At 40.8% G+C, this 14,395-nt stretch overlaps 1 protein-coding gene across 5 annotated transcripts in view; it reads right to left on the bottom strand.

The window, feature by feature from the left end:
* The window catches only part of fynb (FYN proto-oncogene, Src family tyrosine kinase b), a 71,662-nt gene that overhangs the window by 23,639 nt on the left and 33,628 nt on the right, over nucleotides 1-14,395 (bottom strand). For all 5 annotated transcript variants that reach the window (XM_026318087.2, XM_026318090.2, XM_026318086.1 and 2 more), the window contains one exon: nucleotides 2,004-2,260. In XM_026318087.2, coding sequence (XP_026173872.1) covers nucleotides 2,004-2,250 — 247 coding nt within the window. In that variant the 5' untranslated portion in view covers nucleotides 2,251-2,260. The remainder of the gene's footprint in view (nucleotides 1-2,003; nucleotides 2,261-14,395) is intronic.

The following is a 14,395-nucleotide window of genomic DNA, read 5'->3' as shown; positions in this document are numbered from 1 at the left end:
TCATGCATAAAGCCCGCCCCATTGCAGATAAATGGCTGTGATTGGCCTGGTTCTTTTGAAGCCGTAGGAAAAGACTCCCTAAGGCAGGGGGTCCAGACCCATATTCTTGCACTAAAAAGGGAGTGGGTCTGGCTGGCCAGGCTACCTCTAATACCACACAGGTCGAGTTTGGATTTGGATTATACGACACAGAAAATAATCCACACTTTGAGGCAGAGGACTCCCGTTGAGTGGAAATGCTGAGTTCCTCTGCACAGCAGCTTGGGCTCAGTCAAACATAAAGGATATCCTGAGTAGGAATATTCCCCACCTAAACAATGCGCCTACAGCACAATGGCCTGTGCTAATGCCAGCCGGACATTCCTGACAGGGCCGGGCTGTCAGGATAGAGCTGTAACAGTGCCAGTGAGAGGAGGATTGTTATCATTTTGGGATGCAAAGGAAAGTCTTTAACAGCACAAAGAATCCCTCAGAGTTTGTGCTTTTGCATATGTAGGTGTATGTCTGTGGGCAGCTGTGAGTGGGTGTGCTCACACAACTAGGAACACAGAACACTGTAACTGTGTGGGAATGAAAAAAAGTGACATGACCTTTATACTCCAATTTATGTTTCAGATGCTTTCCCTCTCCTGTCAAACAATTGAGACTCATTTCTCTAGGAATACTCTTGAAATTTAATTATGTCACCCAGGGGTAGGCAACCACTTTGAAGGGCTGTGCCATTATATTTCGTTCATGGCAATCACTGTGCCATTTTACTAGGGTATTTTCTTTGGGGGGGAGGCTGCTGTTGCTGTCAACAGTGAATCTAGGGGTAATGATTGGTGCTGTGTGTAATGACTGAAATGGAGTCTGACCTATGTTAGCATGAAGAGTGTCTGAACTGCATCCAGAAGGTGGAACCTAACAATAAACATCAGTTGCCTGGTAACAGCATATAACAAATGCTGTCTGACTGTGGTAGAATTAAAATCTCAGACGCTTTTTTATAGCCCCAAAAAGAGGACATGTCCAGCAAAAAGAGTATGGTAATAAGTGCAGGGTTCTATCTTTTCCTCTTCCGTTGGACCAGCTGGTCCAAGTCGATCTAACTATGGACACCTCAGTATGTTTCAAATTAAGTGACTGTTGTGGTGATCAGGAGTATCTAAAGTCCTTATATCATGGCAGAATCAAGAAGATCCAAGAAATTTGTAAGCTTTGAAAACAGAAAACATGACAATCACATCTACTTATAGTACACAATCACTGGCCATCTGAGTGCAACATCACAGATGCATTCAAGGACAGTCTGTCTCACAACAGAGCAAAAGAAACAAAACTGCTGAAGACAGACCATTAAGGATGCTATGACAGAAGAACTTAAATACTTCTAATTTAAAATACTGTTGGTAGAAATGTCATGCAGTCTAATTTGTGTGAAGCATTTTAAATTTTTAGGGCCGGGCCATCTGGGCTGTCTTGCTTAATCAGCCGGCATTGTGACCAGGACACAACAGAGACAAGTGTTGTAAATTGGACGTATCGACTTTTCTTCTCCTGTAACTGTACAAGCCTGAACATCAGCTCTGGGTAGTAAAATTATGAGCAGTGTTTATGGTATATAATATGGACAATACGTATTTTCACAATCATTAGAGCTTCTGAGAAAGGGTCTTATTACATCTGGATTAAAGAAGGTTGTGTTTGAAACAAGATATTAATATTACCACATAGTTCATCAAAACACATAAGCAGAGTTCATTCAAAATTATAACTGAGTTGGTACCTTTGGTGTTAAAACTTGTTTTGGTAAATATAAGAGTGACTGGAATAAAACAAGCATGATGTATTAAAGAAACAAAAAAATAGCCTTGATTTTATGAACTACAAATGATTCATCATAACTGTGTTTGCCAAATATCATCCAAGTTTGCACTGGGTTCCACATTTAAACATATGAGAGTATTAATCCTGATATTTTATAAAAGTGCAAGCAGTAATAAAAATCTGATGTCCCTCACCTGTCCCACCACGAGTCCTCAGGGTTCCAGTGTGAGAGGAAGTGCTGATGCCTCCGAAAACAGTCATCCCCTGTCCAACGGGGGTGTGGAAGTTGTTATAATTGGGGATGGCAGTGACCCCAAAGTTGGGGTAGTGCTGCGGTGTAGGGTCGGCCCCATAGCGGTAGCCTGCTCCCTGGGAGATGCTGGTGTCTCGGTCATCGGTAAGTTTGGTTGCTTCCTTATCCTTGCATTGCACACAGCCCATTATCTAAAGTCTGTGGACAACAGGAGAAAGAAAAGACAATAGGACAATTTAAGATGACACTATACTTTAACAACAGGTCATAGATGGAAAATATCTTAAAAAAGTCAAAACACATTAAATAAAGTAAAAATGAGCATTTAGCTATGATGCATCAAGACTCATTCGGTTCATAAGTCTTAAAAGAATGGAAAAGAGGAAGATTAAATCAATGGTAAGAAATTAAATGCACAGACAAAAATAGTAAAAGGCTAACCACACTTGCAGACAATGCAGACAGTGGATGGCAACTGCAGATCGATAAGAGGAAACATGCTGTTGGGAGGTGAACAGAAAAATGCTCACCAGCACAGTACAACCAACAGACCTGACCTCATCAGGCATCTATTAGGCTGATGTCAAGGAAGCTGGTTGAAGAGAAGAGGACTCTTCCATAAGGCTGGAACATGCTACATGCTGTGATTCACATACGACATCCTATGCAGATGTGTGTCTCCAACAATAAGTGTGTATATACTTGAGCAAACCATGCTCTTGTTTGAAACGAGATGGAAATTGAAGTGGATCTGGGGTTCCCACAGACGAGTGAATAAATTATTAATAAGGTGTTGCCCGGCCCCAAATAGGGATGTTTCAAATTTTGAGAGGCACGCAGTGAGGTCTGAGGATTGGCCGCAATCATATAACTGCGGGTGCAAACTCGTGCCAGCCTGCCACAAGAAGCATGCAACTATCTGTACACAGAAGGAATCACAGGAGACAGATCAGCCATAACAGAGGCAGACATAGCCTTGTCTTTTTAGTCCCATGGTTCAAGTTCCTAAAGCTGGATCCTGCATTTTCCACAATGCACCTCAATAGCAATCTTTTATTTGTCACTACCTGATGGGTGCATGTCCACATCCTCACCTTGAACTTTAAGTTCACTGCTGTCATTAGAAAGCCAATGTCCAAAGTCAAGTCAAAGTCTGTGTCCACTGATAAAGGCTATGAGATGCCATTTAAAACCCAAAGCTAGTAAGTGGTTGTGACAGGGCAAACCACAGCTTGATTGTCAAAGATTTATTCTGTTCAAAAAAAGTGAGGTATAATTCCTTGTGTAAAAATAACCAAAATGTATAGATTGTAAATATTGTACATAGATACCTTTGTGCTTCTACAATCAGCGTGAGAGAAGAAGAAAAAAAAAAAAAAAGAATAAACAGTCCTTCACTGACTTATGTTACCTTCTCTATACTGTCTGACTGACTGACAAACCGATTCTTTGCTCCTCTGTCTTCCTCTGCTGGAGGAGGTCACTTTGATGATAAAGCTTCTAAACCCCTCCCAACCAATTACCCTGAAAACTACATTGTTTCCCATTAACACTATTCTTTCTACTTCAAACAATAATCATACCATCCTATAAACCAATACACACATGGTGATTATCAGTGTTTGGACGTGGGTCACATAATAAAATATTCATTAACAATCACAGAGGTTTTTCCTGACGTCACATCCAGCAATCCCGTGCTGGATATTATGGCTGTAATCGTGCAGATAGAGCAGCAAGTGTGCACCCTTGATGCCCTACAGTGGATGGTTGTAACCGCTAAGGATATTGGAAGGCTGAGAGGTGAGTTATAAGTGGACTTTTCATGGATGTATGCATGTATGTATGTGTGCCTGTTCATGCAGTGCGGTGGTGATGCATGTTTTATGTAATGGCCATGATGTGGGCCATGTGGTTAAGTCTAAAGAATTAGTGACCCTCTACTCCGTCACAGTGGTCCATGTGGCTCCTGTAACGTGTTATTAAAAAACTGATGTTTTGAGAAGAACAGATTAATTTTGAAGTTATGACAAACATCCTACTAAAAGAGTGGTGAGAGCTTATCGTGAGATACTACGCTCCTAAAAATAATTTGAAAAACACAAAAAATAAAAGTTCAGTAACACTCATTTGATGTGTTCATCAGTCAGAACAACTATTTAATCAGCTTTATATTTACGTAAAATTCCCCATAACTAGTGAAACTCATCTTTATGGACAAAATCAGTGATGTTTCCCTTGAAGCTTGGATTTGGGTGTACCACAATTTTTTAATGGGCCTTAAAGTGCATGTTTTGTCAAAGAAAGCAGGCTACAGCCTGGGTGGAGCTGCAGTTGTATAAGCAACTGTTTTAAACATGTAGTGGCTAAAACTGCAGCCCTCACTGAAACTGCTGTGATATATAAAGCTGAACTTTGCTGCATACTATTTGTATCTTCCAGCCAACTGCACCTTCATGACATAAGAATCGCGGTAGTGTATAAAATCTGACTTTTCCTTTATAATAGGAAGACACTATTTGGTTGCAACAAATTAGGTATCTCACAAGATTGATGGTCTCTCAGCAGTGTATTAATAAGTGAACTATTATGGTCTTTCCCTCAGTGAAATTAAATGCTGAGACTTTAAAAAAATGTCATGAGCCACCACAGCCAGACACAGATTATCCTCAGACAATTTTGTATACTAGAGAAATTGGTGCCATCTAATTGTTTCTCTGCAGAACAAGGATGAAAATAAGTGTGTGCTGGCAATGGTTTATGATTGCAGACACAACAGGCAATAAATCCAGGCTCTCCTTGGAAGACAAAGTGCTGTTCTGGCCTTCAGTTCCAGTCTGTCCTCAAATGTGTCACTTGAGAATATATTTAGCTCTCTGCCCTTTCTTCCTCTCCCTTCCTATTCTGCTGTCTTCTGGCTTATTCGCCTCATCCTACTGCATAAAGTAGGAGGAACTACTGTATACTCACTTTTGGCACACCGTGAGGATAGGGAAAAAAGAATAATGAAGGAGATGTATGAGCCTCCTCTGCAATAAATAAGTGGAGGATCATCGGAAGGAACCTCATTCTTCCACTAATCAACAATTTCACTTTCAATTTCAAACGATGGTTATTTCAGGAGTAACACGAAACTAAGATTAACTTTTACTAGGTGTATCAGTGTAATGATTCTGAATCAGGACCTCCAGTATATGGTGCCAGTAGCTTGAGAAACATAAGGTGTAAAAATGATGATTACCAGATATAATTCATTTTCTAATGCTGCTTATATAATTTTCAGGGTATAGAACTGGTTGATAAAATGCTACCTAATCCCAGCTCAAGTCACAACCCCAGACACTGTGTACAGTGCAGGTGTGTACTTTGGATTCACTAAAGAGTGAGAATGACAAATAACCTATAGTATTGTACTGCAGTCAACATTTGCAAAATGATCAAGCTTGTTCAGGCTCAGGTCTGATGCCAGCAGAGCCACTGAGAGAAACCTGCTTCTCTACCAAATAGAACAGCAGCCCCATGCTGACTGAAACACCGCGACCACTCTTTCAACATAATTACAGACTGATCCTTCAGATGGTGTGTTGGTGCAGACAAGAGGCCGAAATGCACAATCAGAGGTTGTCACAGGAAGTGGGGGTGTTGGAAGAAGAAAAATTTTACTGTATTATTTGTGGATGTTTTTTTTTTTATTTTATCTTTTTTCAAACAAGAAAAGAAGTGTTTTTTCAGTTTGCAGCTTGTGCCCATACTGAATCGTCTACTATTATTACAAAGTAGAGAAGAAGAAAGTAATTGTGAAGAAAACTAATGAAAATCCTGCACAGCCAGTGCTGGTCATTCAAATGGTGATCACACAGGAAATACTCGTGATACATTGATGAAGTAACAAATTTGGTTTCACACGTTAATGACCTGGCATCAAACCTATCAGCAGAGAGGATCAACTGTGTCACACATGCACCAGCAGCACACGCCATGATCATGCTGTTAGCCAGCGCTGTAATCCTGTGTGACAGGACGAGGGGCAGGCAGGGTGCCAGGTGATAGCAGCAGCAATGCTATCCTCAGTTAAAGGCTGCAGAGCATTTCTAATCGTATACATTCGCAGCAGAGGTCCAACCCAGCTGAGCCTACAAACTGCTCTGCATTCTGGCTTTTCATGTAACCTCTGACTGGCAAAGGCAGACTGAAATGGCTTTTGGAAGGGAAACAGGCATATTGATCCCTCTGAGCCACATAGAAGGCTGTTCCTGTGCAGCTGTTAAATGATGATCTTTGGAGGAAGGATCATGATGGATCAAATCTCTTTTCAGGGAGAGATATGGCTTAGCATTCCAGCTGGTCATATGGTACGGCATATATTGTAGGGGGTTTTGTAGGATTGTTGAGGACAGAACATGATGTGATGACAGTGGCAGAAACACATGGATTTTAGAAAAACACGGTATCTGGTGGTGCACTGCAAAGGATACTTTAGCTGGGTTCTAAACTCACAATTCAAACAGGTCTGGTGTTGTGCACACTGGTGAGTTGCTTGGTGAGATTTCCTGTGTATTGTGCACATTCCTTGTGTAATTACTGTTTGAATCACCAGCACTGGCTTTATAGAATTTTTGTGTTGTTTGTGCATTTATGCAAGATAAGAGACAAAATGATGCAGACAGAAATTGCTCATGTGAAACTTTGGCAACAAAATAATGTCACAACAGTAAGAGGTTTTGTGAGCTTTGAATAAGGAACTCCCTTATTAAAGAATCACCAAAAGGGATAATGAATCTGACCAGAGATTCCATTTAACTATTTGCTCCTTGTCATTTAACCTGTTCTTCCACTGTGTATCTCTAGAACAGCTTTAATGCCCCTTTCAGAGAAATCTAAAAAAAACACATTAATTCAACACATAATTCAATTATTGTGTTTTTGTCTTACTAATTCAAATCAATTAGAAAAATCATTTAAGCAATCAGATTACTGGATTCATGCTAACCACAATCAGCCTCTCTACAAAGACAGCCGTGACAGTTGTCCAACTCCTCCTGCCAGCCCAGGGCCAAGCCCGCGCTGACTGCTCTCTTCGAACTGAAGCCCCTTTCATCTCTTGATTTCCCTCCTTCTTTGCCTCCTTTTCATTCAGCCGTCTCTGCTGATTAATTATTCCTCCTTCGCAGAAAGAATTACCACCTGCTTGCTATAGGGGCTGTTTTGCTGTTTATTCCGCAAGTCTCTCGCACTTTATCCCAAAGGGCTGCAGGACACAGCTCTACAGGCATTGCTTTAAATGATCCATTTCAGAGTTTGAAATGTGTACATTAATTTGTACATTAAATTGTGTATAATGTGTACTGTAAAATATTCTCTTTCTATCAAAAAAAAAGAAAAAAGCTTGACAACACAGCTAATGCTATAAACTCCAGTACTGTTTCATGACTCATATGATTGGACCTCCATGTATGAAATCCCTCTGGGAAAATCCAATTAGAGAGCAGGACCTGTAATGGAGTCGGATCTATAATTAGTTAATGCAAAAGGCTATTCATATAACACTGGATGGACACAATTCATTAGGTTCTTTAATTTAAGGCATAGACCTAAAGCACATGGAGCAGTAAAGAGTGCGACTAAAAGGAATTAATAGAATGAAAACTGGTTAACTCAACGTGAAACAAGGTGCTGATCACCTGTACTCCAGGTCTAAAAGAAGCCGAAGGGATGAAGAACAATGTTGGGGGTTCAACCAGTGGCAAGAACACATCCACATGCTCCGCCAGATGAAGAATTCATGGGGATCAAGGTATCTCATGGGGTTTAGGGCCAGCCACTAGGGAAGATGCTCCCTGGCTGCATATATATTTGATGGGGTGGTAATCAGCCGGGTTTCATTAAAAGCAACAGAGAAGGGAGATGGAGGGCATGCTGTTATATTAACCCCTCAGGATAGGCTTTTTCATAGGAGCATGTCTGAGTGGTAACGAAACAGTGTGGAGAAAATGAGTACTAATTTGTTTCTCAGAGAATGTCACATACATGTGGGAATCTATATCTTTGACAAGGACAAATGTAATACACCGCAAGGCCATTTTAGACTGGTGTGCTCTGGAAAGAGACTCACTTCACAGAGAGTTTCATTAGAGTTGAATGATTTTTTTCAGTGTTTGTAAGCCACATCTTTCACAGTACAGTCAGTCAGTTGTCCCACTGTTTTAAAAGTTTTAAAGTTTTACTGTTTTCTTTTACACTATAGCCCTTGACATATTCAATTTTGCAGCACTCACGCCTTGGTCTGAGTTCAACTTTGTTAGTTGTCTCATGTTGCTTTGAAAACATACATCACAATGCTCACAGATACTTTTCACATCTGACAGCTGGAATTTAACTTAGCATGGCCTAGAATTGGAATTTTTACTTTAAAGTCCTTTTCCACAAGTTGCACCCTGCTCATAGTGTTACATTAATGCAGGGTGACATACAGCATGAATACATCTGCAGCCCATGGCTATGCCTTTACATTTATGGTTCCAACAGACAGAACATCATTAAATCATTTTTAACTCATTACCATCCTTGTGTTATGAGGAAAAGAATGAACAACAAAATAGACAGAAAAGTGGGAGGAGATCTGCATGGAGTAATAATGAAAGTGGAAAAAAATTATTACTGGGGCAACCAAGGAGGAACTAAAGTCATTTGAAGAAAGCCAGTCAACAGAGGGTGGAGAGGAGGTGGTGGGTGATGAAATGGATAGACAGAGAGGAAAAGATGGGCAGGTGAAAAGTGGGCACAAGCGGACACAGGCATTTGACAAAGGGAGCAGGGTGACATGCTGTGCCTCCTTATCTGCTGGGGGAAAGCCTTGTCTCTACAATCCCAGCATGCCCCACCATTCCAATGTCAGAGGGAGGAGGCCTGTGCCAGTCAAGGTTAGCTGTTCACACAGACACACTAACATACAGATGGAGGGATGTGGTGACATACTGTACATCAAATGCATCACATAAACACATCCTGTTTAATTTATTCATATACATACACAAGCTCTAAGCGTAGGTGCATGCGTACATCAGGTCAGTAAACTAATTAATTATCACTACAGTGACAAGTTACTGTGCCCATCAAATATGATAAACACAGCAGCAGTCTCAGTCCCCAATCAAATGTCTGAACTTTGCTCTTGACGTCCTCATCCCTCATCAGATCAGTTTCACTGTAAAAGTGGATCATGAATGACTGTTCATTGAGGAGGAGAAAGATGGAGTGCTAAAGAGATAGAATAGAATAAAGAAGAAGATTAATCAGACCTGAGAATAGCATGCCTTGTTACCTGGGTGCCTTTAATACAAGCCTAGCATTATTCATTAACTACAGTACTTTACCCATGCTCTGAGTGGGAGTTGGTGTAACACTGGCAACAACAGTCCTGAATACTAATAACTGCAACATCAGACTTTAGCGTGAAGCTGCAGGTCCGTCATGTAGGCTATTTACTAGCCAGCCAGCTACAGCTGAAAAGATCTGCCACCAACGTACAGTTAGAAAAATATAGAAGTGTTGTGCTTCTGAAATCAAGCACTTAAGGTTTCAAAAACTACCACAGACTTTAAGCAGTAAATTTGTCAGCTGCATTCACGTGGTCCTAAAATAGAAAGCTTGTTGAGTCAACAGCAAAAGGAGCCATAACTTTCCATATCCATAACTTTCATTATGGATAGTGATTATTATATTGAGAACAGCCCTAATGACATATTAAACAGATGCTTAACAAAGTACATATTTTTTGGAATAAGACAAAAGGATGGTTGTCCTGACTGACTGTTAAGGTTTTGATGTTCTGAGGTTAGCCCTCGTTGGCTCCATGCCATGGGGTCACTGAGGTCAGCTGGCACATCACACAGGAAACATTGCGGACACAACATCGCTGTTATCCCTGGGCCCCGAACGCTCCATAATCAGACAGAACAGCCTGCCTTTTTCAAAGCACCAGTCTAGTAAAGGAAAATACACACAGCTGTCCATAGACACTAAGACGTAGCTGGCTTGGATTAGCTATTTTTGCTTGTCTTGAAAACAGGCTCTTCCTTTCAAAAAAGTTTTAATAAATGGAAATGAAAAGAAAAAAGAAAACCACTGAGTAGCTGCTACCAGCCTTCTCAAGCTAAACATTTATAAGCTAAGTGCTTCTTGTTAACCTGAAGTACACATTCCTGCAATTCAAGAGCTGGTGCATGTGATGTGAGGTTGGAGTTTATTTCAAAGAGGCTGGGTGGAGTGCAATCAATAAAGTGAAGAATCTGAGTTAGAGGATCTTATTTTCACAGCTCGTTTTTACAGCACGTGTCCCTGCAGGAGTTCTGCCTGAGGATGCTCCAACCCTGTTCATTAAAAATCACAGGCTCTATCCACTTTTATTCCTCTGTGTGAGCTCCTCAGCCCCTACAGGTCACCTCCCAGTGTGAAGCTGATAAAGGCCTCAGTGCACTACTGTACCTCATCCTGCAAACAGACAAAAAGCACAAAGAAAATCTGCCGCTTGCTTTTCTTTTGTTTTTATCCCCACCCACTGCTGTTTTTGGTTTCTTTCAGTAAGCAGCATCTCCTTGCCAGTTCGGATTATGAGCTGCGAGCTGTCAAAATTGGAACAACTCTTCCTCCTGCTATCCAGCTTGTCTCTGCTTCCACTGGGGGAAGTGAGAAGCCACATGCTTGTCTACATCTCTTCCTGCTGACTGAGCTCAGACTACAACACAGGACTACAATTCTCTCTCTCTCTATCTATCTATCCATCTCTGCATAGAAAGTAGCTAGCCCCTGTCCTGGCTGCTCCTGCCATCTAAATTCAAGCTGGGTGGGGCCAGTGGTGACACCATTGTGTCAGTGTGGCTCAGTGTCAACAGCAGAAATACTGGTAGGAGCTGGTAGGAGGAGGATGATAGTGAATGCCTAACAATCCTCTGAGGTGGAGATAGACTGGGCAGGCTACAAATCCAGCACTTGAACTGCTCAGCCTTGTTACACTTTGTTCAGCTGTTAGTTTCAGCTCCACCAAATTTCTTTGCAGCTGTTGTTTAAGGGTGTAATGTAATTTAAAACAAACTTGAACCATAAATCCGTCCTTACCACTCCTTGCCCATTCCATCCATCTTACTATATGACATAACTACAAATGTCTGGTTGGGACAAACTGTACAAAGCTAGTGTACGCAAAACAGACTGCTTCTGAACCCTGAACTGTCAGCCAGAGGTGCAAAATTGAGTGAGCTGCTTGATGTGAGGCTGGCAGACGTGCTGACAGCTGACCTTCTGCTAATAATGCAGCTGTGTCCAGGTCTTGACCTAGCAGCCCCCTCACTCTGAAAGAATCAACACCAACACAAGATGCTGCTTCTGTGCTCCTTATTGAAATCATCTGCTCCTCAGAAGAATCAATCATTTATCCGTCAATTTCAATCCAGTGCTTTGCTTCCATGCCACAGGATAAGAAACCTGACACTGTAGGTATAGTTTTGAAATAAGTTGCAAATTTTCTTTGATATCTTATATACAGCCAGTAAATAAGTATCTTGATGTATTTACTGTGCACAGTGCAATCATTTCAATACATATTATGTAACACCTTTTAGGCTGCCCATCCAAAATATTAAAACAGTCAGACCACAGTGTTAAATGTCTAAGTTACAGCAATGGTACCAGCAATGAAATAACAGCCTATTATAAATCTAACAATGAAATGACCAAATGAAGCATGTATAAAAACGCTTTTACTGCAAAATTTACCAGGCACAGATGCGCTACATTAATACTTCGGTGTAAACAGGCAGAGATTCACTACAAACAAACTGTGTCAACACAGGTTCTCATCAGTTTTATTGATCAGATGCACTGGATCATGAAAAGATTCTGCATTCCTGATAGAATTCATCCATTATCTATACCTGCTTATTCCTTAACCAGGGTCACAGGAACCTGCTGGAGCCTATCCCAGCTCTCTTTGGGTGGAAGGCAGGGGTACACCCTGGACAGTTCTTATAGAATTCAATCTGATGTATCTCCACAATCAGTGTGCTCCTCCACAGCTGTTACTCATTCCCAAACTGAAACTAAAATTATATGTCAAATACAGATCCTTAATTCTTCATTCTTCATCATTTGATCTAACAGCTAAATGTAATGGTTAAAGTACATCTCCCAAAGGACTAGTAATGCTGTCACATGCTCATTGTATTTCTTCCTTAGTGAGTTGAAAATAGTACAAAAAGCTTTGAGCCCAAATTGGTTTAATGTCAGGTACTGTGAAACTGACTATGTGTATTCAAAGGTAAGAGTATTGTTGGTTATAATACTGGCAGACATGGATATATGATTCATCGTGAAAAATATGATGATGTTTGGATTATACACCATTTAAACCATGAGTTCCACTATTTCGTTAGCCAGAGAGAGACAAATTGCCGTACTAAGAGCAACTTTCACACCAACAATTAAGTGTCCCTTTTCAGTAAAATACACAGGAAAGCCTGTCAAGACCTCTATCTTACTACTGAGAATGCATGCTCTGCAGGAAACAAGAGGAAACAAATGCACTGTGGCAGGATCCTGTCTTTAAGCAAAAGCTTAAACATCAGTTGTGTAAGGTCATTGTTTATTTAAATCATCCACATGAAATATATATGGAGTTACAGTAATGCAAAGCACCCAAGACAGATTATACAGTACACTAAGGTCAAAGGTTTACAATAACAATAGTAGAGGGCACATGTGAAAAGCAAATAGCCTGATATAAGAAAAATCAACCAAAACCGAATGACAAAACCAACTTGTATGTGCTGCACCTTCTTGCAGATCTGCAGCTGTGAATAAGGTGCAACACTGCTGAACGTCACTAGCAGACAGTGAACACTATCTCAGTATCATCATTATGACTACGTGCAGGATGTGGTTAAAGGCTTCCTATACAGCTTAGAGGATGTAAAGTTTCCATTCACCTTACTGACAACAACATTGTAATGATATGAAAATAACCCTTAATTCTTCCATTCAGAGGAAGGCATATCTGCTGTGTCTTATGTCCCAGTCGACTATTCATTCATTCTATAAATCGGGCAAGGAGGCCTCTGTGTCCTGCTCAGCTCTCTGTACATCATCTGCACAGTTTCACTTCAGTTACTGGACTGGCCTGGAATCTAACAGGGATACTTGGGTTTCCACGTTCCACAGTGGGAACACCACATGCAGACATCAATGGTTCACCTCTGATTCTCACAAAAACATGATGGGCAGAACCAAAAAAAAAAAAAAAAAAAAAGTGTCAGCTCATCAGACTGAAGTAAAGATTTGCTGGTCCATTCCTTCTTCGCCCAATCAGTTATTCTTCTTCATCTTGGTCTACCTCATTAGTAGTTTCTTTGCAGCAATTTGAAAATGAAAGCCTTATTAACAGTGTCCTCTGAATAGTTCTTACATATCTGGTATTTGAATTTGGGAAAGCATGGAATTGGGCTCTTAGTCAGGCTTAGGGTTGATCCTCGTGAGAGCCAGTTTTTACGACAGCATTTGAAGAAATCTTTAGCAAAGTTCTTCAGACTTTCTAGATTGACTGACCTTCATGTCTTACATTAATGACAGTCAGTCGTTTCCTTCTTGAGATACCAGGTGACATCCAATGGATCTGAGACTACAGTGGGTACGGAAAGTATTCAGACCCCTTTAAATTTTTCACTCTTTGTGTCATTGCAGCCATTTGCCAAAATCAAAAAAGTTCATTTTATTTCTCATTAATGTACACTCAGCACCCCATCTTGACAGAAAAAAACAGAAATGTAGAAATTTTTGCAAATTTATTAAAAAAGAAAAACTGAAATATCACATGGTCATAAGTATTCAGACCCTTTGCAGTGACACTCATATTTAACTCACATGCTGTCCATTTCTTCTGATCCTCCTTGAGATGGTTCTGCTCCTTCATTGGAGTCCAGCTGTGTTTAATTAAACTGATTGGACTTGATTAGGAAAGGCACACACCTGTCTATATAAGACCTTACAGCTCACAGTGCATGTCAGAGCAAATGAGAATCATGAGGTCGAAGGAACTGTCCAAGGAGCTCAGAGACAGAATTGTGGCAAGGCACAGATCTGGCCAAGGTTACAAAAGAATTTCTGCAGCACTCAAGGTTCCTAAGAGCACAGTGGCCTCCATAATCCTCAAATGGAACAAGTTTGGGACAACCAGAACTCTTCCTAGACCTGGCCGTCCAGCCAAACTGAGCAATCGTGGGAGAAGAGCCTTGGTGAGAGAGGTAAAGAAGAACCCAAAGATCAGTGTGGCTGAGCTCCAGAGAT

The sequence above is a fragment of the Mastacembelus armatus genome, chromosome 24 (assembly GCF_900324485.2).
Source record: "Mastacembelus armatus chromosome 24, fMasArm1.2, whole genome shotgun sequence".
Taxonomy (NCBI): domain Eukaryota; kingdom Metazoa; phylum Chordata; class Actinopteri; order Synbranchiformes; family Mastacembelidae; genus Mastacembelus; species Mastacembelus armatus.
The sequence above is the reverse complement of the archived record's forward strand: the minus strand, read 5'-3'. Positions and strand labels throughout refer to the sequence as shown.